Source organism: Cricetulus griseus, chromosome 7 (assembly GCF_003668045.3).
Source record: "Cricetulus griseus strain 17A/GY chromosome 7, alternate assembly CriGri-PICRH-1.0, whole genome shotgun sequence".
Taxonomy (NCBI): domain Eukaryota; kingdom Metazoa; phylum Chordata; class Mammalia; order Rodentia; family Cricetidae; genus Cricetulus; species Cricetulus griseus.
Window position 1 is genome coordinate 18,398,232 of NC_048600.1, and position 24,560 is coordinate 18,422,791.

General features: G+C 42.4%; 1 protein-coding gene across 1 annotated transcript in view; it reads left to right on the forward strand.

Moving 5' to 3' along the window:
- Positions 1 to 24,560, forward strand: part of Apob (apolipoprotein B) — a 41,430-nt gene that overhangs the window by 5,201 nt on the left and 11,669 nt on the right. The window contains exons 6-24 of the mRNA XM_027424602.2: positions 550 to 705; positions 2,538 to 2,662; positions 3,274 to 3,359; positions 4,682 to 4,901; positions 5,764 to 5,991; positions 6,518 to 6,635; positions 6,742 to 6,888; positions 7,591 to 7,802; positions 8,039 to 8,276; positions 8,741 to 8,917; positions 10,408 to 10,599; positions 12,489 to 12,656; positions 13,135 to 13,346; positions 15,703 to 15,885; positions 16,470 to 16,591; positions 21,155 to 21,365; positions 21,899 to 22,074; positions 22,199 to 22,386; positions 23,075 to 23,220. Of these exons, the coding sequence (XP_027280403.1) occupies positions 550 to 705; positions 2,538 to 2,662; positions 3,274 to 3,359; positions 4,682 to 4,901; positions 5,764 to 5,991; positions 6,518 to 6,635; positions 6,742 to 6,888; positions 7,591 to 7,802; positions 8,039 to 8,276; positions 8,741 to 8,917; positions 10,408 to 10,599; positions 12,489 to 12,656; positions 13,135 to 13,346; positions 15,703 to 15,885; positions 16,470 to 16,591; positions 21,155 to 21,365; positions 21,899 to 22,074; positions 22,199 to 22,386; positions 23,075 to 23,220 (3,305 nt within the window). The remainder of the gene's footprint in view (positions 1 to 549; positions 706 to 2,537; positions 2,663 to 3,273; positions 3,360 to 4,681; positions 4,902 to 5,763; positions 5,992 to 6,517; positions 6,636 to 6,741; positions 6,889 to 7,590; positions 7,803 to 8,038; positions 8,277 to 8,740; positions 8,918 to 10,407; positions 10,600 to 12,488; positions 12,657 to 13,134; positions 13,347 to 15,702; positions 15,886 to 16,469; positions 16,592 to 21,154; positions 21,366 to 21,898; positions 22,075 to 22,198; positions 22,387 to 23,074; positions 23,221 to 24,560) is intronic.

The window sequence follows — 24,560 nt, forward strand, 5'->3', positions numbered from 1 at the left end:
AGAGTGGTTACCCAGGGAACCCTGAGTTGGTATGAATACCAGGGATCACAGGTCCCCCAAGTCCCCAGAGCTAATTGATAGATCATCTTGAGCAGGTTGATGATGCTGTGTCTAATTTTAAAGCTTTTCCCAGAGACTATTAACAAATCCACATGCTCTGGTTAAGGTTTCTTTTTCCTGTGCTCATATTATAACACAGGAAAGCCTTGTGTATTTTAGATACCATAAAGATTGGAATATATTATAATTCAAATCAACCTCGGAGAGGATTCAATGTACTTCGGGCACAACCCTCATTGTGTTCTGAGCTCTCAGCTCCACTGTGCTTGGACAATAGAGAATCATCCTGCCTAGGAGACCCTGGGAGCCTCTCCAGGGTCTGCTACCCCCAGCACCAGCTGGCCATACACAGAAATGCTACCCTCATCCTGGGAGCAAAGAAAACTCCTCTCTCTCCCACAATCCATATCCCTCCAAGGTATCTTTCCCAGCCCCTCTCAACCACCTGAGTATACTGAGTATACCTGACCGTATCTTGGGCTCCCACAGGATACTGTGTATGGAAACTGCTCAACTCAGGTTACCGTGAACTCAAGAAAGGGCACCGTGGCAACAGAAATGTCCACAGAGAGAAACCTACAGCAGTGTGATGGGTTCCAGCCCATCAGCACAAGTGTCAGCCCTCTTGCCCTCATCAGAGGCCTGGTGAGTCTCACACCACATCATCATACACAACAACCTTCTCTGGAAAATTCTGGAATGTTCTAGCTAGTGAAGATCTCAGAGAAGAGCCTGTCCAGAACTTCCAAGGCCTATGTTCTCTCATCTCCCTCAGCCAGGAAGTGACATGATTGCGTCTCAGCTTCCTGTTCTGTGTGTGTGTGTGTGTGTGTGTGTGTGTGTGTGTGTGTGTGTGTGTTATTTTTTTATTTTAATTAGAAAGAAAATTATTTTACATGTCAATCCAAGGTCCCTTTCCTTCACCTCCTCCCCTACCCCTGCAACTAACACCCTACCTATTCCATAACCTTTCTGCTCCCAAGGGAGGGTGAGGCCTTCCATGGGGGGGTCTTCAAAGTCTATCTTATTCTTTGGGATAGGGTCTAGGCCAACCCCCTTGTGTCTAGGCTCAGGAAGTATCCCTCCATGTGGAATGGGCTCCCAAAGTCCATTCCTATGCTGGGGATAAGTACTGATCTACTACAAGAGGTCCCATAGATTTCCAAGGTCTCCTCACGGCATCCCTTCCAGGTACGCCCAGACTAATGTAACAATAGAGTTTACACACCTGCCAGTAAAGGACACTGCTGTAGTTGATAAAATAATAAACTGAATTATTCAGAGAAGCATCCCTAAGACTGACCAGGAAAGTTCAAGCATCTACCATCCACCCACATTCAGGGGGTCTGGATTAGTCCCATACTGGTTTCCCAGCTATCAGTCTGGGGACCAAGACCTCTCCTTTGTTCAGGTCAGCTGTTTCTGTGGGTTTCACCAGCCTGGTGTGGACCCCTTTGCTCATCAGTCCTCCTTCTCTGCAACTGGATTCCAGTTCAGTTCAAGGTTTAACTGTAGGTGTCTGCTTCTACTTCCACCAGCTGTTAGATGAAGGAGTAGAACACAACTAGAGCTAAGCCCTCTTAAGCCCTGCTTAAGACACCCTATCAGTGCAAGGTCCTATAGCACATGTTACCTGAGTTTGCCCAGTCCCTGTAACACATTCTGGAATCTGAGTCACAGGTTGACTCAGTCAACATGAACTACTGAACAATTCCTGCCATCCCCAACAATTTTCCTGGACATTGTCCTTGAAGCTAGAAAGGGATGGTCTGATGACCATGAGGACCAGATTTATACAAGGTCAATGCACTGGCTTGGCATCTTTCTTAGAATCGGCTCTGTGATCATCCTCGCTCTAGGTAGCACTGAGGGAGAGAGGAAAACACAGGAAGGAAGGGAGAGAGGAGGAAAGAGAAGGGAGAGGAAAGGAGGGCAGAGGGAGGGAAGGAGCCAAGTGACCATGGACAGCATCCCTTCAAGGTACTTCCAGTCTAATGTGACAATAGAGTTTACATACCTTCCAGTAAAGGACACTACTGTAGTTGATAAAAGTAATAAACTGAATTGTTCAGAGAAGCATCCCTAGGCCTGACCAGGAAAGTTCAAGCATCTACCATTCACCTATTGCCCTGGACAGAGTCAAGGAAGACGTGGAACAAACCTGAAAACTTCAAAGCTTGTATAAATGAAAGATGTGAGGTGTGCACATACATGGGAGGTTTTGTAGGATGCAAGGTACACATGTTATATATGATGGACACTCCACTGGTAAGGAACAAGAAGAGTCTTCATTCTTGGGTGTGCTGTCTTGTGTCCCCTTAGTTCATGTCAACTGTTGAGTCCTCTTCCTTCCCCTGAATTCACTCATGCTGCAGACTTCCATCCTCTACTTCCTTAAAGACAACCCCAAATGGCAGAATACTTGGCTTGCAATCCCAGTGACTGACCAAATTGCTTTCCTCTGATCCTGTTCACAGGTCCGCCCCTTGTCAACTCTGGTCAGCAGCAGCCAATCTTGCCAGTACACCCTGGACCCCAAGAGGAAGCACATATCTGAAGCCATCTGCAGTGAGCAGCACCTTTTCCTGCCTTTCTCCTACAAGTAGGTCACCTGCTGCTTCCAGAGGTCATCATTTAATGGGATGGTATAGCTGAACACCTCCTGGGTGCCCAGTTCCAGAGTAGGCTGGGGTAAGAGGAAGCTATGGAAGGTACAAGGCAGAGTCCATCTCTGACCTGATTTTAAGTCAACATGGAATTTTCCAGAAAGTGTTGAGTATTGAAACAATTTGAGACCAATAACAGGTATCTCAGACTCAGACCTTAAGGGCTTGTAGATACAAAAAAGTTGTGAATTGTGCATTGCATGATAACCTCATTAGAAAGAGCTTCAATAGGGATTTAGGATGGAGGCTTATGTATCCAAATCCATGTTAAAAACTGATATTTGACTAACATTTACTAGGTAATTGCTATATCCTTGAGACTGTTCTGTGAAAGCTACAAAGGAGTTTCAGGGCTCAGTGGTAGTCCAAACTCTCTGGGAATTCTAGACTAGTGTAGAGTACAATAAGGGAAGAGGGGAGCACTACCATCCTTTGAAAGGCAGGTAGAATTGAAGCACAAGAATAGATGAAGACCTTTCAATTTGAAAAGAATAGCATTTTTTGATAACTTGTAATGCATAATGCAATGTACTCCCTGTGTTACCAGGAATACATATGGGATCATGACACATGTTACACAGACACTGCGTCTTGAAGACACACCTAAGACCAACAGTCGCTTCTTCAGCGAAGGTAAGGCTTTATGTCTCCTGGGTACCAAAAAATCTGCCCATGGGGTACCATTCATGGCTCAGCTCTTAGTGTGTCCCTGTTCCATGTCTGCAGACCAATGAGTTATGTAGACTCTGGTGTTCTGGCCAGTGGACTGTAGCAATCAAGAAAGCATTTCAGGGCGTCAAGGGGTTGTGGGACAAGGGAAGGAGACAAAATGAACAACTGTCTGGTATGAGTAAGAAATTAATCGGAAATCTAAGATGAATGTGATAACTCTAGTAGTACTGACAACTTCATACACCAGAAGACTCAGAGCCATGCCAGATGATGTGGAACCAGCAGGAAAGAAACTTCAGGGTCGAGCCAGGCAGTAATCTAAGAAATTGATCTTCAGGCTAAAAGAACTTCAGAAAATTCTAGTCTAACCCCAGGCCAACAATGCTTTGTATGCTGATGAGTCAATGCTTGGATTTGTGCATTATTTTATTGTTTTCTTGGTGGTAGAGCCTGTGAGTTCAGAGGCATATGCTTATATGTCCATCCCATAGAGAGAAAGAACATACAGTGAGGTTGCTTTATGAGGTTGTTTCATAGCATGAATGCCTAATCCAAGTCAACACTGTAGCTCATTTCCATGAGCTGATGGGACTGCAGGAGAGTCTCCCCTCTCCATACACTGCAAAAAAGGTCCAAGTGGAAGAAGTAATGGGTGAGGACCACTGAGTTTGGCCTCGGTGCTGCCATGGCAGCAGAAGTGCCTCCTTGCCATTCTGCGAAGCACAGAATGATCTGATACCAGATTCACAAAAGCTTGAATTCAACTCCAGTTTTGAATCTCACTGATCTAAAGAGTTCTTGGGTAAGGATTCTCAAAGGAATGGGGCTGGAGAGGTGGCTGGCTAGGCAGTTAAGAGCACTATCTGCTCTTCCAGAGGACCTGACTTCAGTTCCTAGCACCTCCACTGGGTGGCTCACAACTTCCTGAAACACCAGCTCCAAGGGATCTGACACCTTCTTTGCCCTTTGTGGGTACCTACACTTGGGCACCCATCTATAAAAACACATAAATAAAAAGAAAAGCTGTTGAATAATTATCAAATGAAGTTGCTCACCTTTTCTCTCTTCTATTCTCTTTAAGCTGTAGAATATTTCCCTTCAGGAAGGCTGTGATGAGTGAGTGGAAACATCCAGCCCAGAGAGTGATGTCTAATAAGAGTTGAGAGAGCAATCATTATCTCTTTCCCCCTCCACTGATACCAACACCATTTCCAGTCTAGACTCAACAAAGACGTTGAGCTGTGAACAGAAATTAAATTCCCTTGACACATCTCTTCTTCTAGGTACCAAGCGGGTGGGTCTGTCCTTTGAGAGCACCAAGTCCACATCACCCCCAAAGCAAGTTGATGCTGTTTTGAATACCCTTCAAGAACTGAAAAGTCTATCTGTCTCGGAGCAGAATGCTCAGAGAGCAAATCTCTTCAATAAACTGGTTACTGAGCTGAGAGGTCTCAGTGATGAAGCAATCACATCTCTCTTGCCACAGCTGATTGGAGTGTCTAGGTATGTCTTTGATGGTTACAAATCAAATTCTCAAATGACCTGAAGAAGTTGCAGAACCTTTAGCTTAAGAATCTTGGGAACTACTTAATTGTCAACTTACTTACCCGGTTAATCAGCTAATATCTACTACATGGAGAACTATCATCCAAGGTGCTTAGAGTTCCATAGGCAACATACACACACACACACACACACACACACACACACACAGAGAGAGAGAGAGAGAGAGAGAGAGAGAGAGAGAGAGAGAAAGAGAGAGAGAGAGAGAGAGAGAGAGAGAGACCATTGAAGGAAAACATGTATCTGTGTGCAAACATAGAAGGGTACTGAGTGGCTCTCATATTTTATGGGTATCTTCTAATTCCTAATTCTATTGTGAGCACTAGAAAAGCTGCTGAGAAATGTTCTGGACCTCCCTTGAAGCTTTCAGCCTAGTAGAAAGAGAACTCGGGCAAGTAAAATAGTACAGTCTCTCCACTTGCTGTACAGATAGTACATTCTCTGAGTGCTGAGAGGATCACAGGAGGAACTGAGGCAAGGAGTGTTCCATGCTTGTGCTGACTAGGCATGATCTATGTCCCAACAAAAGGACAGAGATAACCGTCCTTAGTGGCTTCAGGTCTGGGGGTCCCTCAGTTTCCCTCCATGGTGTCGCTGCAGTGGCAATATCCCTAGGGAAGACACCATGGAGGAAATCATCATGGTTCCTGATCTCTGAGCTGTAGTGTGAAAGTGGCTTAGCTCTGGGTAGTGAATAAAGAATATAAGTACTCTCCTGGCAGAAGGCATGCCAGGTGCTGAGGTTATTGGATTTGACATGAAGGTCCTCTGTGTAACTCTGTGTGTGTGTGTACATCCTCAGCCCCATCACTTTACAAGCCTTGATTCAGTGTGGACAGCCCCAGTGCTACACTCACATCCTCCAGTGGCTGAAAACCGAGAAGGCTCACCCACTCCTGGTTGACATTGTTACCTACCTGATGGCTCTGATCCCCAATCCTTCAACACAGAGGCTACGGGAGATCTTTAACACCGCCAAGGAGCAGCCAAGCCGAGCCACCCTGTATGCACTGAGCCACGTGGTTAACAAGTGAGTCTTTACCCTGCCTTGCTCCAACCCACATCACTCCTCCTGGGAGCAAAGGCAACACCAAATCTCTGTTTCTGTCACCTTCAAATTCCAATGCTTTTTCTTCTGTTTTTCTATTGCTCAGTTTTGAGAGTGACACCTTGAAATAAGAACCAGAAAACATTAATGTGGTGATATCTTGCTTGAACTAATAAAGCTTGTCTGGGAATCAGAGAATGGAGCTCGACACTAGCTAACCATAGAGGTCTGGAGGTCTGTACAGACAGACAGGAAGTGAGATGGCTGGGCAGAGAGAGGATATAAGCAGGGAGAAACAGGAAATTGCTCTTTTGTCTGCTGAGATGCTAAGGAGGTAAGGTGTTCTGTGGCTTGCTCCTTCTCTGATCTCTCAGCATTTCCCTCTATATCTGACTCCAGCCTTTTATTATCTACACCAATAAAGAACTCCATTTACACACAAGCTTGGATTTTAAGAGAAGCTTAACTATGTTTGCTAATTTGCAATCTCTGTTCTTTCACTTGGTAGCTATTACGATGCAGACCATTCAAGGAGCCCTGATCTGCAAGATATCGCTGATTACCTGTTGAAACAGATTGACAATGAGTGCACAGGGGATGAAGATCACACCTACTTGATCCTGAGGGTATTCATTCAGTCTTTTGCATCATGTACATCATTTCAAAATTGGTCATCCTGCACACCCCTTACTTCTGCACTGTGATGAGTTCTTGTTTTATTTTTTAATGAAGGTCATTGGAAATATGGGCAGAACCATGGAACAGGTCATGCCAGCACTTAAGTCCTCAGTCCTGAACTGTGTGAGAAGTAAAAAACCATCGCTACAGATTCAGAAAGCTTCTATCCAGGCCCTGAGGAAGATGAAATTGGGAGACGAGGTAAAGTACACCATGGGGTTCTAAAAGTAAAAGGTGATGCTTACCAATGATGTTTAGATAGTATGAAGGCAAACAATTATCTGTTTCACCACCTGGGCTTCCCCCATACTACCATCTAATTGTCAGTTTCAATAAGCCCATTGACATCCTAGTACTGTGTGAACATGAAAGACACACCACTTTGTAGCTCATCGACAGGCAGAACACAGACTTTTTTTACATGCTACCCTACTACCAAATTGACCATCATCTCATCATGGGAAAGCATTGGTACTACCCAATCTCATCAAACTGGACAGTAATTAGATCCTACCTTAGGTGACAAAAACTCCAGAGTACTAGAAAACACCTTATCCAAACTCACTATCATTTTCTATCCTTCTTTTTACATCAAAATAATCTACATTAATACAATTTTATCTTCACTAAGTAGTAAGTCTACAAGCAAGTCATGAGTTGGTCAAGACTAGGGTGCTTTAGTGAAATTAAGCTCAGCACATATGCTATACACTTCTTTTGGGTGCTATGCCTTGATCTGGTTGCCCCCGGGGGATGCTGAAAAGAAGATTAAGTATCAGTATTTGCAGCCATTTCAAACAGAAATTAGACTTTCTTATAGACACCAGACACACCAGTATCAGCTAGGCTTGCTCTGTGTCTCGACCAAAAAATAACAATCTCAATTCCCCCTTCTGGCTGCAGGTCAAAGAGATCCTTTTTGATACATTAATGAATGGTGTTGATCCTGTGGAGAAGAGGCTGGCTGCCTATCTCTTGCTGATGAAGAGCCCTGCCTCGTCAGATATTAGCAAAATTATCCAACTTCTCCAATGGGAGCAGAGTGAACAGGTGAAGAACTTCATGGCATCTCACATCGCCAACATCTTGAACTCAGAAGAACTGTATGTCCAAGAGTAAGTGAAAGTAATTTTCCACAATCGGCCACTGAGAACCCATCCCTGACTGTGGCACTGCCTGTGCTCAGAGATACTTAAAGCGAATGTGCACAGACCCTAAGCCAAAGTCTTGGGACATATAAATATACCTACCCTAGTTATGATTAGAAATTTGTAACCCTGTAGGATATGAAGACACAACAAAAAAGGAACATAGAATTTTGACTGAAAGTATATTCTTTCTTTTCATTTAGTCTGAAAAAATTGATCAAAGATGCCCCAGAGTACTCTCAACTTCCAACGATCATGGACTTCAAGAAATTTTCCCGGAACTATCAAATTTCCAAATCTGTTTCTCTCCCATCATTTGACCCAGTTTCAGCCAAAATGGAAGGGAATCTTATATTTGATCCAAACAGTTATCTTCCCAAAGAAAGCATGCTGAAAACAACCCTCACGGTCTTTGGACTTGCTTCAGTTGATCTCTTTGAGGTATGTGTGAGACTGAAGGATTTCAATGTTGTTTACCCATTTGTTACAACACCATCTGCCTCCACTAGGGGTCATCCAAAGCATGACTCCTTAGATTAAATAGAATCAAAGATGTCTCAGAGAAGTTCCTGGACCCCAAACCCTAGAAAATGTATGAGCTCTCCATTGAGCTAAATACATGATTCTCTCCCACCAAACCCTGGATCAACTCCCAGCTCTGAATCCTTACTTTAATCATTTATCCTCTCTTATTCTTAGCTGTGTCTTCTAGGAAAGACCAGAGGAGTGCTACCGTTCAGGAGTCTAAGGAGATTTAAATAAACAGTTCCTTGGAAGTGTTTTTGTCATGTTCATCTGCTGCTCATTTAATTGCATGAGCATAAGTTGGGGGGGGGGGAAGACACGGTCTGCTTGCCATACAACCAAAAGCCTAATGGCATGTTTTGCCTGGTTTTCTTCCTTAGATTGGATTAGAAGGAAAGGGCTTTGAGCCAACACTGGAAGCTCTTTTTGGTCAGCAAGGGTTCTTCCCAGACAGTGTCAACAAGGCTTTGTATTGGGTCAATGGACAAGTTCCTGATCGTGTCTCCAAGGTCTTAGTGGACCACTTTGGCTATGCCAACAATGAAAAGCATGAACAGGTATGTGCTTTTTTTGGTGTCCTTTTTTTTTTTTTAAAGGGAAACTTTGGGGCTCACTGCCACACATTCATCTCTATGCCTAAGACATGAACGTTCTACCTACAGAAATGATCTCTAAGGCTATATATTAGACACTGTTGTGGGACTAAAATACAGTGTCCTCTATGGGTAAGGACCTCCTGGAAATTTAGTGGGAACTAGATTGACTAGAGGTACTTCAGTGAAATGATTAAGAGTGTGCTGCCTCTGCTAGGCGTTGGTGGCGCACGCCTTTAATCCCAGCACTCGGGAGGCAGAGGCAGGCAGATCTCTGTGAGTTCAAGGCCAGCCTGGTCTACAAGAGCTAGTTCCAGGACAGCCTCCAAAGCCACAGGAGAAACCCTGTCTCGAAAAACCAAAAAAAAAAAAAAAAGAGTGTGCCGCCTCAGACATGAGTTTGGATTCACACCTAGCTGTCTCCAAGATATGAACCCTTGGGGTAGCTGCTTGATACTACATGTGACTAATCTATCCCTGGATCAACAAGGTACTAATAACAATCCATCTCTCATACCATCACTTAGCAGCTAAATGAAATAAAGTACACAGTCCTGAAATTACTACTGATTGTTCAATAAACAGACACAAGTGTAAATTTCAAGTCAATACTTTTGTCATTATGAACAATTTTCCCTTGGCTGTCACTTACGTCAGTACAATGGCTAATGAGAACAAATTCCACTTTGAAGATGGCAGTGAGTCCCTACTTTAAGGAATAGAAGCTAGATTATATATGAGGGAGTTTCTTATTCCTCTATTTGTTTGTACTCAGAGAGTAATCTTGTGATTGGCTCCATAAAAGAATTGGCTAGAAATGATGATTCTTGGGCTCACCCAAGACTTTCTAGATCAGAGACTCTAGGGGACATGGGTACACATTCAAGATTTGGAAGTAGGGCCATAGCTTGCTTTCAGATGTTAACAGGTGGTCTCATGCCCAACTTCTGATTTCTGAGCTCCAACTGAAGCTGCTCCATTCTGGGCCTTTTCTTCACAATGTCTTATGTGAGTCTGTGGAGCTTTTTCTCTAATAATGGATCTGTAGTCGTGTGGTTTTCAAACCTCCATCTGATTTATATAATAATAGCCACCTTTTCTCAAGAAATCCCTGGCACTTATTCCCAGTAGAGGGAGAGAAGGCTAAGCAAGGGAGGAGGAACCCTGGGGATCCTAGAGAACAGGAGTTCTCCTAATTTCCTTCAATTTAAGTACTGCTATGAGAACACTCCTATCCCTGACAACAACTTCTGGTTTTTCGACTCTTTTTAGAAGAATTCTCCTTCACTAAAAGGTGGAGAATGGTTATAGTGTCTCCCTACATCCTTACCACATGTGCAGAGAGAGCTTAAGTATGAGGACACCACAGCTGCACAGATAGACTGGCCTGGAAAATCTCTAAGTGTTGGGCAGAGCTGCTATCTCACTAGATATTTTGCTACTAAAAATCCTAGGACATGGTGAATGGAATCATGCCCATGGTGGACAAGTTGATCAGAGAGTTGAAATCGAAAGAAATCCCTGAAGCCAGAGCCTATCTCCGCATCTTAGGAGAAGAACTTGGCTTTGTCAAGCTCCAAGACCTCCAAGTCCTGGGAAGGCTGTTGCTGAACGGTGCACAGACTTTGCGGGGAATCCCCCAAATGGTGAGTGACCCAGGCCCTGTATGATCAATCACTGACTAGCCCGTCCTTTTTGGGTCTCCCAGCATCACAAGCCTGAGAAAGTGTTTTATACATCCTTCAAAATACAAGTTTGCCTTGAATTTCAGTAAAGAGGATTCTAGAAGGCTAAAGAAGGGAGGCTCAATCAGTAAAGTCTGACCCGATCTGAAGACTGATCTAGGCTTAGACCCCAGAAACCACATAAGAAAGCTGGGTGTGGTGGCACACCTGATAATTCCAGCACTGGGGAGGCAGAGATGGACAGATCCCTGGGATTTGCTGGCAGACTAGTCTAGCCAAATCAGCAAGCTCTGGTTGAAACTGAGAAACCTTGTCTCAAAAGCAAGGTGAACAGCATCCTGAGAAAGGACATCTGAGGTTGATGTGGTACATACATTCATACATACATACATACATACATACATACATACATACATACATACATACATGCACATGGACACCCACGTACAAGTGCACACATGTAAACATGCATATACATGCACACACAGTCTTAAAAGGGAAGACTCTCAGTGTGTAGGATGGTTGCTGGGCAAGCATGAGGACCTGAGATTGGATCTCTGATATTCATATAAAAGCCAGGCACAGCCATGCCTGCAACAACCCAAGTGCTGAGGTCAAAGACAAGCAGATCCTGGGAACTCATTGGCCAGCTAGCCTAGACAACACAGGAATACTTCAGTGAAACACCCTGTCAAAGAACAGAGAATGATAAAGGGAGACATCCGGTGTTAACTTCTGCCTCTGCACATGTATGCACAGCTAAGTGCTTCTACATATATAAGTACACACATTCTCTCTCTCTCTCTGTCTCTGTCTCTGTCTCTGTCTGTCTCTGTCTCTCTGTCTCTCTGTCTCTCTGTCTCTCTCTCTCTCTCTGTCTCTCTGTCTCTCTCTCTCTCTCTCTCTCTCTCTCTCTCTCACACACACACACACACACACACACACACACACACACACACACACGCACACCACATGCATCCAAACTATTTAAAAGATTATTTTAAGTAGCCTAAAAATGATAGCATGCATTTGGAAATAAAGCCATTCATGACGGTTATATCTTTCAAGTACATTAGTTCGATTTTCTAGAAAACAATTCTAAGTATACATTCCTCGGCCTCTGTTGACAGCTCTTTCAAATTCAGAAATGATACAACAATTATAAAAGTTTTTAGCAAACTGTTACCCACTCTTCCCATTTGTGTTATATTTATATCAGTTTATCATAAAAGGAGAAAACAAATAAATATGTTCCAAATGATAAGATAATTGTGTGGGCTTTAAAAACAGAGGCCTTGAGAGCTGGGGGTGTAACTCATTAACACATTGGTCACCCAGCATTGCAAAGCCCAGGTTCCATTTCTTGCACTGTGAACAGAAGAAAGAAAAGGGACAGAAGTCTCGGGGTTTTTATGAAAACACTGTATAAAATAATGCAAGAATCAATATGTATTAATGCGGACATTGCTTCAGTAGCCACTTACTTTTAAAATGTTGACTTTACCATAATATAGTACACTTCTGGTAAAGTCTCATTTGCGATTTTTATAAGAGCGGAATAATGTCATACATCATACCTAAAGTTCATAAAGCTATGAGGTTCAGCTAGGGACCTCTAAATCAGCAGTTTAAAATGACGTGACATTCAAGCCAGAGAAACTGCTTATACCCCAATGCATTGATGCCAGTAACCATGAACCTACATTCATCAGACCATCTAGCTAATCAAAATTTACTAGCTCCCCTCCCTGAATAGAGAGGCATCCTGTGTGGCATTTAGGAGATCACATTTAACACAGCTCACCCACATCCAGCTTACTTTAAATTGTTGTACCTTGTTGGATTTGCAGATTGCACAAGCCATCAGAGATGGGTCAAATAATGACTTCTTTCTTCACTACATCTTCATGGACAATGCCTTTGAGCTCCCTACTGGATTGGGGGTACAGCTCCAAGTGTCCTCATCTGGAGTCATCACCCCCGGGACCAAGGCTGGAGTGAGAATGGAATTAGCCAACGTAAGACTCTGCATTGATTACAATCGAATCAATGACTGTTCTTTTCCTTCTGGGTGGGATTTTTGCACACTTGCTTAAGACATGCTAACTTCAGGCAAAGCACATTACAATTGCAATCTTCTTGCTAATTTTCATGAGGAATTTTAGGATTTCATCAGCATGTATTATCTCTCGCCATCTTCACTTGAGATGCAGTAATGAAAAGAGAACCCAGCTGTTATCTCAGTGAATGAAGACTCTGGTTATCTTCATATCCAGTAGTGTTTAAAATTAGTCCAGGCTCTTCCTAATCCTGGGAAATTCACACTGGCTCTGGGGAAAATGAATGCTTCAGCTTTTCTTCTTCTTCAAATCAATTATGGTTCCTGTGGCATGAATTAGCAGAGGCATCTGCCAGGGTTCAAAAAGAGAATTTGAGCTCCCTACTAGGGTTCTGAGGTGCTGAGTGAAATTGAATAGGTCATCTTTTGGCTTCCAGATTCAGGCAGAACTAGTGGCAAAGCCTTCTGTGTCCGTGGAGTTTGTGACAAATATGGGCATCATCATCCCAGACTTTGCTAAGAGCGGTGTCCAGATGAACACCAACTTCTTCCATGAGTCAGGTCTGGAGGCACGGGTGGCCCTGAAGGCTGGACAGCTTAAGGTCATCATTCCTGCTCCAAAGAAGCCGGTCAAGCTATTCAGTGGCAGGTAATTCTATCATCATGGTTTACCTGGCCTCTTTGAAAGAGAGAATGGAGTATATATCTAAGGATTTAGCCAGGCTAGATAACTAACTGGCATAAATCAAGTTCCAGTGAAATGGGAGAGGGTTGGCTTTGCTTCTACTTTGCATATTTTACTAAAGTTTCCTATGCCTCTCTATGTCAACACTTAACATCTGCTGGTTCATCAGGAGTTACTTGGCTGTGGGGCTCTGTTTAATTTCTCGTTCACTTTAAGAGTGGAGAAACAGTAGTGTTGGGTTAGTCCTACTTGGGAAATAAACTTTCTTCCCCCAGAAAAACACCAAAGGTCACACTAGTTTGTGGTAGCTAACAACTGTGGATGAAGCAGGCACCACACTCCTACTCATACCATTATGGGATCCAGTCTCAAATTACGAGTTCCAGTTTCAATGGTATCCTCGACACAGTTGTTTGGTTGCTCAGAAATAGCATTTAATTGCCTAGTTTGTCTCAAGCTTATTGAAGGAGATACACAAGGACCCTGGTCTACATTTTAACCGTATGGGGAAGGCACACAATTAAATAAATGGCAGTAATGAAACACAGGCTAGGGCAGAGGAGTCAGATACTGTAAAACCATAGATCATACAGAATTTGGGAGCAGAATGCTTTCTAAAGAACTCATTTCTGATCGGCTAGAAGGCCTATGTCAGAGTCAATCAAGCAAAGGAGAAAGGAGAGTGTGTCTGTGCACTTTATCTGGAGGATAAAGAAAATGAGTGAAAACATTAAGATGAGCTGAATTAGTAAAGTGCCAGGAAGCATAATCGTGATATGGTAGAAAGGGGTAGTCCATCTTCACACAGCTAGTCTCCTAAGCCCCTTAAAGAATGTAGACCCTTCTGAAGCCAAAGGAATTGAGAAAAGGAGTATAAATAGAGGAAGAACTCCAACTCTGGGGAGCAAAAAAACAGAAGGGAAATGTGACTGGAGCTCAGCTAGGAGTGAGGGGAGACCATAGCTTGCATTGGAGGAACATTTAGGGGTAAAGAAGAGTTGAGAAGCTCTACAGAGTGTAAGGGAGTAGAAAAATGGGTGTTTGAAGATTGACTGGTTATGAAGTAAAAAGAAGGGTGAAAAGGAAGTGGCACAGCCTTCACTGAAATAGGAAACAGAGAGAAAGCTGCAGGTGGAGTGAGACGTTGAATTGCTGCTTTTGGTGTCCTATGAAACAACTAATTTAAACTAGCTAGGCATCAAATGGACCTAGGAGTCTGAGCCCAGTAAAGGGATCAACATGTAGAAGCAAGACTAAACAATAGTCAGGGTAGGGAAAGACAGGAGAAACTAGGGTTGGAGCACAGATAACATAAACATATGGATGGAGAGGGGGGATAATTAGGAAACAGTGATAAAGGGAGAGCAAAGTAAACACACCAGAGACAGAGTGCTGCTGGCATCAGAGTTACTGACACATCAACAAAGATTGGCTTAAGGCACCACCAAAAGTAGGAGAGGGAATCTTGAAAAAAGCACATATTCCAAAGAAGAAACTAGAGCATTGTAGACTTGGTTCTATTTTGTCATTTTTGAAGTATATCTCTAAATTGTTACAAAGTTCTCAGAGGTTAGATTCTGATATCTTAATGTGGAAATGAGTGAGCATCTCTACAAAATACTTCTGAGGAGCCAAGGGAGATAAATAAATACACACACATCATTACCATCTTCATCATCATTATCATCATCATCATCATCATCATCATCATCATCATCATCATCATCATTGGATTGAGGAGCAAGGCAGGGACTAGAAATACCAAAGAAAGCATTTTCAGGAGCATAAGGCTGGTGAGTCAGTGTAAAGTGTTTGGAGAGAAAACCCTCTTGATTACAAAGGAGACAAAAATCAGGCTAAGAAAGAAATAAAAAAGATATACAGATGGGGGTCAGGGTATTGGGTGGACAGGTACCAAAACTTGAGCATTTTAATGCTAGTAGAAAGAAATCAGAATGTAGGAAACCTTGCATGCAGAAAAGTCAGAGTTCTTACATCCAACCTGCATCCAACCCTGATGATAAGCTTCTCTCCAAGCTTCTCTTTCCACTGTAAAATAGGAATCCTAAGCCTGCAGGGGAGGGATAGAAGGTAGTGCAGAGAAACCAGTGTAACATCTGAAACCTAAGGGTCCTTACAATCATGTTACTGATGTTCCTTATACTCATATTTGTTTCTCAGTTAACCAAATAATGTGAGGTCAGTGTGAAAAGAAGACAGGGATAGAGGAGAGGGGGCAGGGCATGTGCATGGTGAGATTCAGCAATAGGCATTTCAGTTCATGCTGCAAAGGTAACTCCATGTTTTCATTCTTACCTAGTAACACATTGCATTTGGTCTCTACCACCAAAACGGAAGTGATTCCCCCTCTGATTGAGAATAGGCAGTCCTGGTCAACTTGCAAACCTTTCTTCACTGGAATGAACTACTGCACCACAGGCGCTTACTCCAATGCCAGCTCCACAGAGTCGGCTTCCTACTACCCACTGACAGGGGACACAAGGTGAGAGATACTCAGTGCTAGCTAAGCATATGCTTACCTTCTACCTGGGGGGGCACAAAAAGCAAAATGCCAAGGATTACAGGTCCATGTTATCAACCTTAAGAGCTCACATCATCATGTGGAGCTTAAAATGGTAGTCCTCTAGTCAAAATGTTGGGTCCTCCCTTGATGCTCTGCATGCATTGGAGGAGGTGATCACAGCATATTCCAATCTATCAATTCCTTTTCTGAGTCTCTAGACCCACTGATGTAAGCTTTGTGAAGCTGACTAGTGTGCTCAATACCCTCACCATGCTTTGGGGCTCATCTTCATTGCTCCATTCCCACTGCTAGTTCTCAGTATGAAATGCACAAGTCAATATTTAACTCATCCCAAAGTCCTGGATATCCTGGGATCTTTCCGTGCCTGGAGCTTTTGGAGGAGATTAAGTGGAACCATAAAAACTATCACTAGCTAAGAGAAAGAGATGCTATTAAAAACATACATGTATTTTTGTGGTATGTGAGGCTGGATTGTCAGGGGGTATTATCATCATCTTTAAAAGAACTAGCAGTATGTACTAAACATGCCATGACATCTTTAGGTATGAGCTGGAGCTGAAGCCCACGGGAGAGGTGGAGCAGTATTCTGCCAGTGCAACCTATGAACTCCAAAAGGAGGACAAGTCTTTGGTGGACACACTGAAGTTCCTAGTTCAAGCAGAAGGTGAGTATTCAAGATAAGGCTGTTCCATCTCTGCCTCAGTCTTGGGTTCAGGACTCACAATGAGGACATCTTTTTTTATTTTCTTTTTTTATTTTCTTTTTTTATATTTCTTTTTTAAATTTCTTCTTTTTCTTTGAATTAGAAACAAGATTGTTTTACATGTCAATTCCAGTTCCCACTCCCTCCCCTCCTCCCCTGTCACCCCACCAACTAAAACCCTACCTATCACATATCCTTTCTGCTCCCCAGGGAGGGTGACCCATAGGGGTCATCAGAGTCTATCAAATCCTTTGGGATAGGGCCTAGGCCCACCACCATGTGTCTTGGCTCACGGAGTATCCCTCTATGTGGGATGGGCTCACAAAGTCCACACCTATGATAGGGATAAGTACTGAACTACTACAGGAGGTCCTGTAGATTTCCAAGGTCCCCTCACTGAAACCCACATTCCTGGGGTCTGGATCAGTCCCTTGCTAATATCCCAGCTATCAGTCTGGGGACCAAGAGCTCCCCAATATTCAGGTCAGCTGTTTCTGTGGGTTTCACCAGTCTGGTCTGGACCAGTTTGCCCATCACTTGTTCTTCTCTGCAACTGGATTCCAGTTCAGTTCAATGATTAGTTGTGGGTGTCTGCTTCTACTTCTACCAGCTACTGGATGAAAGCTATAGGATGGCATATAAGACAGTGATCAATCTCGTTATCAGGGGAGGGCATTTAAGGTAGCTTCTCCTCTGTTGCTTGGATTGTTAGTTGGTGTCATCTTTGTAGATCTCCAGACCTTTCCCTAGTGCCTGATTTCTCTGTAAACCTAAGATGTCTCCCTCTATTACGGTATCTCCATTCTTGTTTTCTTCTATTCTTCCCCTGACTCAACCTTTCTGCTCCCTCATGTCCTCCACACCCCTCCTCTTCTCCTAGCTGCTTCCACCTCCTCCTTTGCTCCCAATTTGCTCAGGAGATCTTGTCCCTTTCCCCTTCTCCAGGGACCATGTATGTCTCTCTTAGGGTTCTCCTTGTTTACTAGCTTCTCTGGCAGTGTGTATTGTAGGCTGGTATTCCTTTACTCTGTGTCTAAAATCCACAAAGGAGTGAGTGTTAGATTTTTGCTTAAATTAGAAATAAAGAAGAAGAGGAAGAGGTGGAAGATGAGACAGGAGACTATTAAACATACTAGACATATTAACAAGTTTATTATAGGCCCAGCAGAGTAAAGAGACTAAGAAAAAAGAGAAACAGGGTTAATGGCTGACCACCATGGCCAGCCACCATAGAGAGGCAGAGAGAAGAGAAGCAGAAGCAGACAGAGAAGAGTAGAGAGGGCATAAGTGGGCAAGGGTATGTCTTTTAGAGGGGTCCTTTGCACCTGTGTGCAGACTTAGTTCCCATGGAACTCTGGGCTGACCAAGTACTGCCTGGGCGGATTCCCACAGTTAACAGAGGCAGGCCAGCATAATGCCTGAACCGTTCAGTGAGTACATACCATGTTTGTCTTTTTGTGATTGCGTTACCACTCTCAGAATGGTTTTTTCTAGTTCCATCCATTTTCTGGCAAATTTCAAGATTTCATTGTTTTGTTTTGTTTTTTTGTTTTTTGTTTTTTGGTTTGTTTTGTTTTGTTTTGTTTTGTTTTTGCTTTATTGTTTTTTTGTTTGTTTTGTTTTTGCTGAGTAGTACTCCATTGTGTAAATGTACCACATTTTCTCTAGGTTGCTTCCAGGTTCTGCTATTACAAATAGTGCTGCCATGAGCATCATTGAACAGATGTCCTTATTGTATGAATGTGCGTCTTTTGGGTATATGCCTAAGAGTGGAATATCTGGATCTTGTGGTGGATTGATTCCCATTTTCCTGAGGAGTCACCGTACTGATTTCCAAAGTGGCTGTACAAGTTGGCACTCCCACCAGCAGTGGAGAAGTGTTCCCCTTTCTCCACATCCTCTCGAGCATAAACTGCCATTGGTGTTTTTGATTTTAGCCATTCTGACAGGAGTAAGATGGTATCTCAGAGTTGTTTTGATTTGCATTTCCCTGATGGCTATGGATGTTGAACACTTTCTTATGTGCCTTTCAGCCATTTTAGATTCCTCTATTGAGAATTGTCTATTTAGTTCTGTACCCCACTTTTTAATTGTATTGTTTGGTGTTTTTGGAGACTCGCTTCTTGAGTTCTTTGTATGTTTTGGAGATCAGCCCTCTGTCAGATATGGGGTTGGTGAATATATTTTCCCAGTCTGTGGGCTGCTGTTTTGTCTTACTGACTGTGTCCTTAGCCTTACAGAAGCTTCTCAGTTTCAGGAGGTCCCACTTATCAATTGCTGATCTCAGTGTCTGTGCTACAGGTGTAATGTTCAGGAATAAGTCTCCTGTATCAATTAATTCAAGGGTATTTCCCACTTTATCATCTAATAGGTTCAAGTTTGGCTGGATTTATGTTGAGGTCTTTGATCCACTTGGACTTAAGTTTTGTGCATGGTGATAGACATGGATCTATCTGCAGTCTTCTACATTCCAGCATCCAGTTATGCCAGCACCATTTGTTGAAGATGCTTTCTTTATTCCATTGTATAAATTTAGCTTCTTTGTCAAAAATCAAATGTTCCTAGGTGTGTGGGTTAATACTGGGATTTTCAACTCTATTCCCTTGGTCTACCTGTCTATTTTTTGTGCCAATACCAAGATGTTTTCAGGAGTATATCTCTGTAATAGAGCTTGAAGTCAGGGATGGTGATGCCTCCAGAAGTTCCTTTATGTACAGTCTTGTTTTGGCTATTCTGGGTCTTTTGTTTTTCCATATAAAGTCGAGAATTGTTCTTTCAAGATCTGTGAAGAAATGTGTTGGGATTTTGATGGGGATTGCATTGAATCTGTGGATTGCTTTTGGCAAGATTGCCATTTTTACTATATTGATCCTACCTATCCAAGAACATGGGAGATCCTTCCATTTTCTAGTATCTTCTTTAATTTCTTTCTTTAAAGACTCAAAATTCTTACAGTACAGGTCTTTCACTTTTTTTTGGTTAGCGTTACCCCAAGGTATTTTATGTTGTTTGTGGTGATTGTAAAGTGTGATGTTTCTCTGATTTCTTTCTCCATGAATGTATCACCTGTATATAGTAGAGCTACAGATTTTTTGAGTTAATCTTGTATCATGCCACTTTGCTGAAGGTGTTTATGGGATAGCTCAGCCGTTAAAGGCTGGGCTCACAACCAAAAATATAAGGAGGACATCTTTACGGTGACACATTTAACGACTATTTCCTGAGTTCCCAGTAGGTAGAGGGCATTTTCTTATAACTGAGGCTAGAAATGAAGCCTTTACCTTCAGAGAAGTTATAGTAAACAACTAAGCATGTATTCCGGATGTTAGACCAGGGTTGGGAAGTGGGGGAACGGAGTATAGAAGGCTCTAGGGAACAGTATAGATGGTAGGGAGAAAGGAGGATGGTAGAAAAAGGGAAGTGAAGATGATAAGGGAAATTTTCACTGGTAAAATTAAATTTTGTTTGTCTTTCACTGGTAAAAAAAAAAATGGTTTTGTTGTGTTTTCTCCCATGTATCTTTTGCTGTCCTGGAACTCACTCTGGAGACCAGGCTGGCCTTGAACTCAGAGATCCACCTACCTCTGCCTCCCAAGTTCTGGGAATAAAAGCCTGTGCCATAACAGCCAAAAAATCTTTTAAAAAGAGAAATATGGAAACGTGACAGGATAGAGAGGAGAGAAGCCACTGGGGAAAGAGTTTCAGGCTAAGGGACTAACATGAGTAACTACTCTAGGTTGGAACATGTGGAGAAAAGATAGGAAGAAGACAGAACTGGGAATCTAGTATGCAAGTGATTTCAGTACTCAAGTCAAGAGATGGTGGTGTTTGAATCAGAGTAAATTTTCAGGCTGCTAGACCAGCAATGGGGAGAGAAAGCTACTGGTCCAGGAAGTGACAAGTGGCTATGGAAAGAGAGGGTTGGGAGAGTAGTAAGATAACAAAGACAAGTAATGGGGTGGTGTGAGTAGTCATCCTATCCTTGCTGTATTTTGAAGAATTAGAACTTGCATTCCTTGAACATCTGAGCATCCCACATCTCTGGTCTTTGCCTGAATGTCCCACACCCAGAACTCAGGATGGCTCAGTCCCCACTTCACTGTGATCTTGCCCACATATTCTTTCAACAGGGAGATATTTTTGTGACCAACATGTAGGAAATAGCCCCTCTTTTGTCCCTATTTTTTCCTCATAGCCAGTTTCCCATGTCTTTATGATATTTACTGCCATCTGACACAGGCAACTGAGTTGCTAACTATCTGCAGGCCCCACTGACCACTAGAAGATGAACCCACAGGGTCTATGTACCCCAGTACCAAGAACAGTACCTCGCTCATTATAAACCATCAGTAAATACGTGAAAATTAAGTGAATGGATGATAACATGGTCAATGGGAAAATCTTAACCAGTGTCCTCATTTAAACCCATGGGAGTCAGGGGTTTACAGCTTTCCTCCCTGCCTCTTTTTCCCTTTACATAGCCTTACAGCACACATCTCTTGACTCTCCCGTATACTCTTTCAGGAGTACAGCAGACTGAAGCTACTGCAGTGTTCAAATACAATCGGCGAAGCAGGACTTTATCTAGTGAAGTCCTAATTCCAGGGTTTGATGTTGACTTTGGAACAATCCTCAGAGTTAATGATGAATCTTCTAAGGACAAAAATGCTTACAAGCTCATCCTAGACATTCAAAACAAAAAAATCACTGAAGTCTCTCTTGTGGGCCATGTGAGGTAAGGAAGGTTTAGGTGACCTGAACTGGCCTGGTGGCCTTTGTGACTCTTTGCTTTCTTCTTCAATCTTTACATCTGGCCAAGCCAGAGCCACCTATGTTCCACCTGCAAATACAGTTCTCAACATGTTCACCCTTTGTACGTATTCAGTTGGGCATATTCTGTTATTCAAAAAGCACTTTTAATCTAGTTATCAAGTATCATGCTGGGTGCATTAAAAATTGTCTCAGTTCCTTGTCCCTATTTACTGGCAAGGACATGATAGCTCACAGTGGTTTAATTGCTTGCTGAAGGCTAGAGAAAAAATGCAAATAGTTTGTTTTTTACAAAGTTTATCTACTTCCCTGTGAACTCCATACTCAGTGCTCAATATTGACTTTATAAGTTAATGAGTTTGGTCTATGTATAGTCAGATCACCTATTTATTCATGTCTGGCTTTTATCACCAAAAAGAAACTTCTAATTATTGAATGCTGGGCACCTCCTTGGAATAGACAAAAGTTATTGATGCCAACTGATTTCTTTTTCAATAGTTATGACAAAAAAGGAGATGGCAAGATCAAAGGTGTTGTTTCTGTACCACATTTGCAAGCAGAAGCCAGGAGTGAGATCCACACCCATTGGTCTCCCACCAAACTGCTGTTCCAAATAGACTCATCTGCTACAGCTTATGGCTCAACAATTTCCAAGAGAGTGGTGTGGCGTTACGGTATGTGTCACTTCCATCATGTGAACCCTTTCCAGGGCACTGTGTGCTTAAGAGTAGCTGCTAAGAATAATAGCTATGGGATGAGATAACACCACTGACAGTCTTGTTACATGTGCATTTTCAGACAATGAGAAAATCGAATTTGATTGGAACGCTGGAACCAACGTGGATACCAAAAAAGTAGCCTCCAATTTCCCTGTGGATCTTTCCAGTTACCCTAGAACTTTGCATGAGTATGCTAATAGTCTCCTGGATCACAGAGTCCCTCAAACAGACATGACTTTCCGACACATGGGCTCCAAAGTAATTGTTGTAAGTATGATTGTGCAGCAGAACAAATGCATGGCTGTAGATGCTAACTGTATCAACAACTGAATTTGATGCAGAATTATGCAAATATGCATAAGCAAAGCATGAATGGCTAGTTTCCCAAGCACACAGAGCTGCATAGAATGAATATCTAATGGATGTCACTAAGCTGAATAGTTTTGTGTTAAAAAGAAGCTTCAGGATACTGGCTAGGGGACCTAACATAAATATATATGTATATATACACATATATAATATCGATATATATATATATATATATATATATATATATATATATATATATATATCAAGAAAAATTGATGAGCCCTAGGTCCCAGGGAGAGAACATGGCTAAAATCAACAAGCTGGGCAAATGTGTTAGAGAAGGAACAAGAAACATCATCTGTGGTTGGCCTTTGACCTGCATGCACAATTGTAAACATGTGCACACATGGACACATGGACACACAACTCTACGCACACATACACACACACACACAAATAAATGATTAAAAATAAAATACAGAGAAATAAGTTCCTGTAAATTCATACTTTCCAGTAACTTACCTTTTATTTTCAGCGCATCACTCTGCTTGATAATTAACCTGCAAACATGAACTGTCAGCCCACTTTAATTTTATTTGGAGGCCCAATGAGACCCATTTCTTGCTCTTAAACTCTCCTGTTGTAGGCAACAAACACATGGCTTCAGATGGCATCCAGGGGTCTTCCTTACTCCCAGATACTGCAGGATCACCTCAATGGCCTCTCGGAATTGAACCTCCAGAAAATGGGATTGCCTGACTTCCACATCCCAGACAACCTTTTCCTAAAGAGGTAGGAGGGGAAAACAGGGGGCATTATCTTTATACCATGTAAAGAAATGGGAACATTTACCTAGCCTGATTCAGACTTTTCTGTTGACAAATATCAGAGAAATTATTTAAATACTTGGAGACAATGAACAGCTATAGAATAAATGCCAGCAGCTTCCTCATATGAGCACCAACCCAGCGTGGAGACCTTAAGAAAATAATTAAAGATTCTGAAAATCCTATTCCTTAATGTTACATTCATAACAGCCTGAGTTTGCCAGGCATTCAAAGACAACCATGGAGAGTCGGAACATTAAATGAGAGATAATAAACAATACACCTTAATCTTAACAGGAATTTCAGAACCACATTGCTCACTCCATTTCTGTGATAACAAATGTTTGTGACACTTAAATGGTGGAGCATGGGCTAAAAAGACAATGTTTTTCCTAAGTTTATGATCCATATAACCCTCATAGTTCAGAATCTAAATGTCCGGTGTTATATGTGCCCCTTAGTAGGTTGTGGCTGAGAAGCTCGCACAATTGAACATGCCTGATTACTGTGACAAGGCTGAAGTCTTCCCATGCCCCCAAACAAACCAAACTTGCTGAAGATAAAATGTGTTCTTTACTACTGAAATTTCAGTATGTGAGAATAGAATGGGACTTAGTGGTTATCATTCATCCACCTGCTGAATGTGAGGGTCAGAACAGGCAGCATCCTGCCCATTTATAAGAAATGCCACCTACTTTACTTTTATAGATCATCATCATAGTCTGCTGAATGTATTTACTGAAAAGATTATAAAGCCTATTTGATACCCAAGGCCATTTCTGGGGTTCAACAGAAAGGGTACTATGCAGATAACATCACTGAGACTCAGAAAGGCTGATTCTAAGATAACATGCCCAATTAGTGGAAGCTAAAACTTCCATCCACCTTTATTGACTTTACACCTATGTTCTTTTACATATCAAGTTGTTGCTATTAGGTTTAGCAAATACTCATCAAGAATCCACTATATGCAAAATAGTAGAGCAAAAACAGTGAGAAGACAGAAACTGGATAAGGTTTTGTCCTTTCTGCCAGGGAGACGCTTTGCATACACCAACAAATGAACCAGTGTATGACATATAAGCAGAATTAGGATGGGCTCTTTGAACTGGTATAAGGGATCATAGTGATACAGAGGTGGCTCTCTGCAGGATTTTGGAAGTGTTTGGAAGGTAGAATAAAAAGGAAAGGGACCCAGGCATAAGAAGTATCATGGTGAAAAGAGCATAGTAGGCTGGGGGAAGAGGGGAGTCAAGATAGAATGCGTTGAGTTCTTAATGTCTGACTGTGGGGACACTGTCTTTG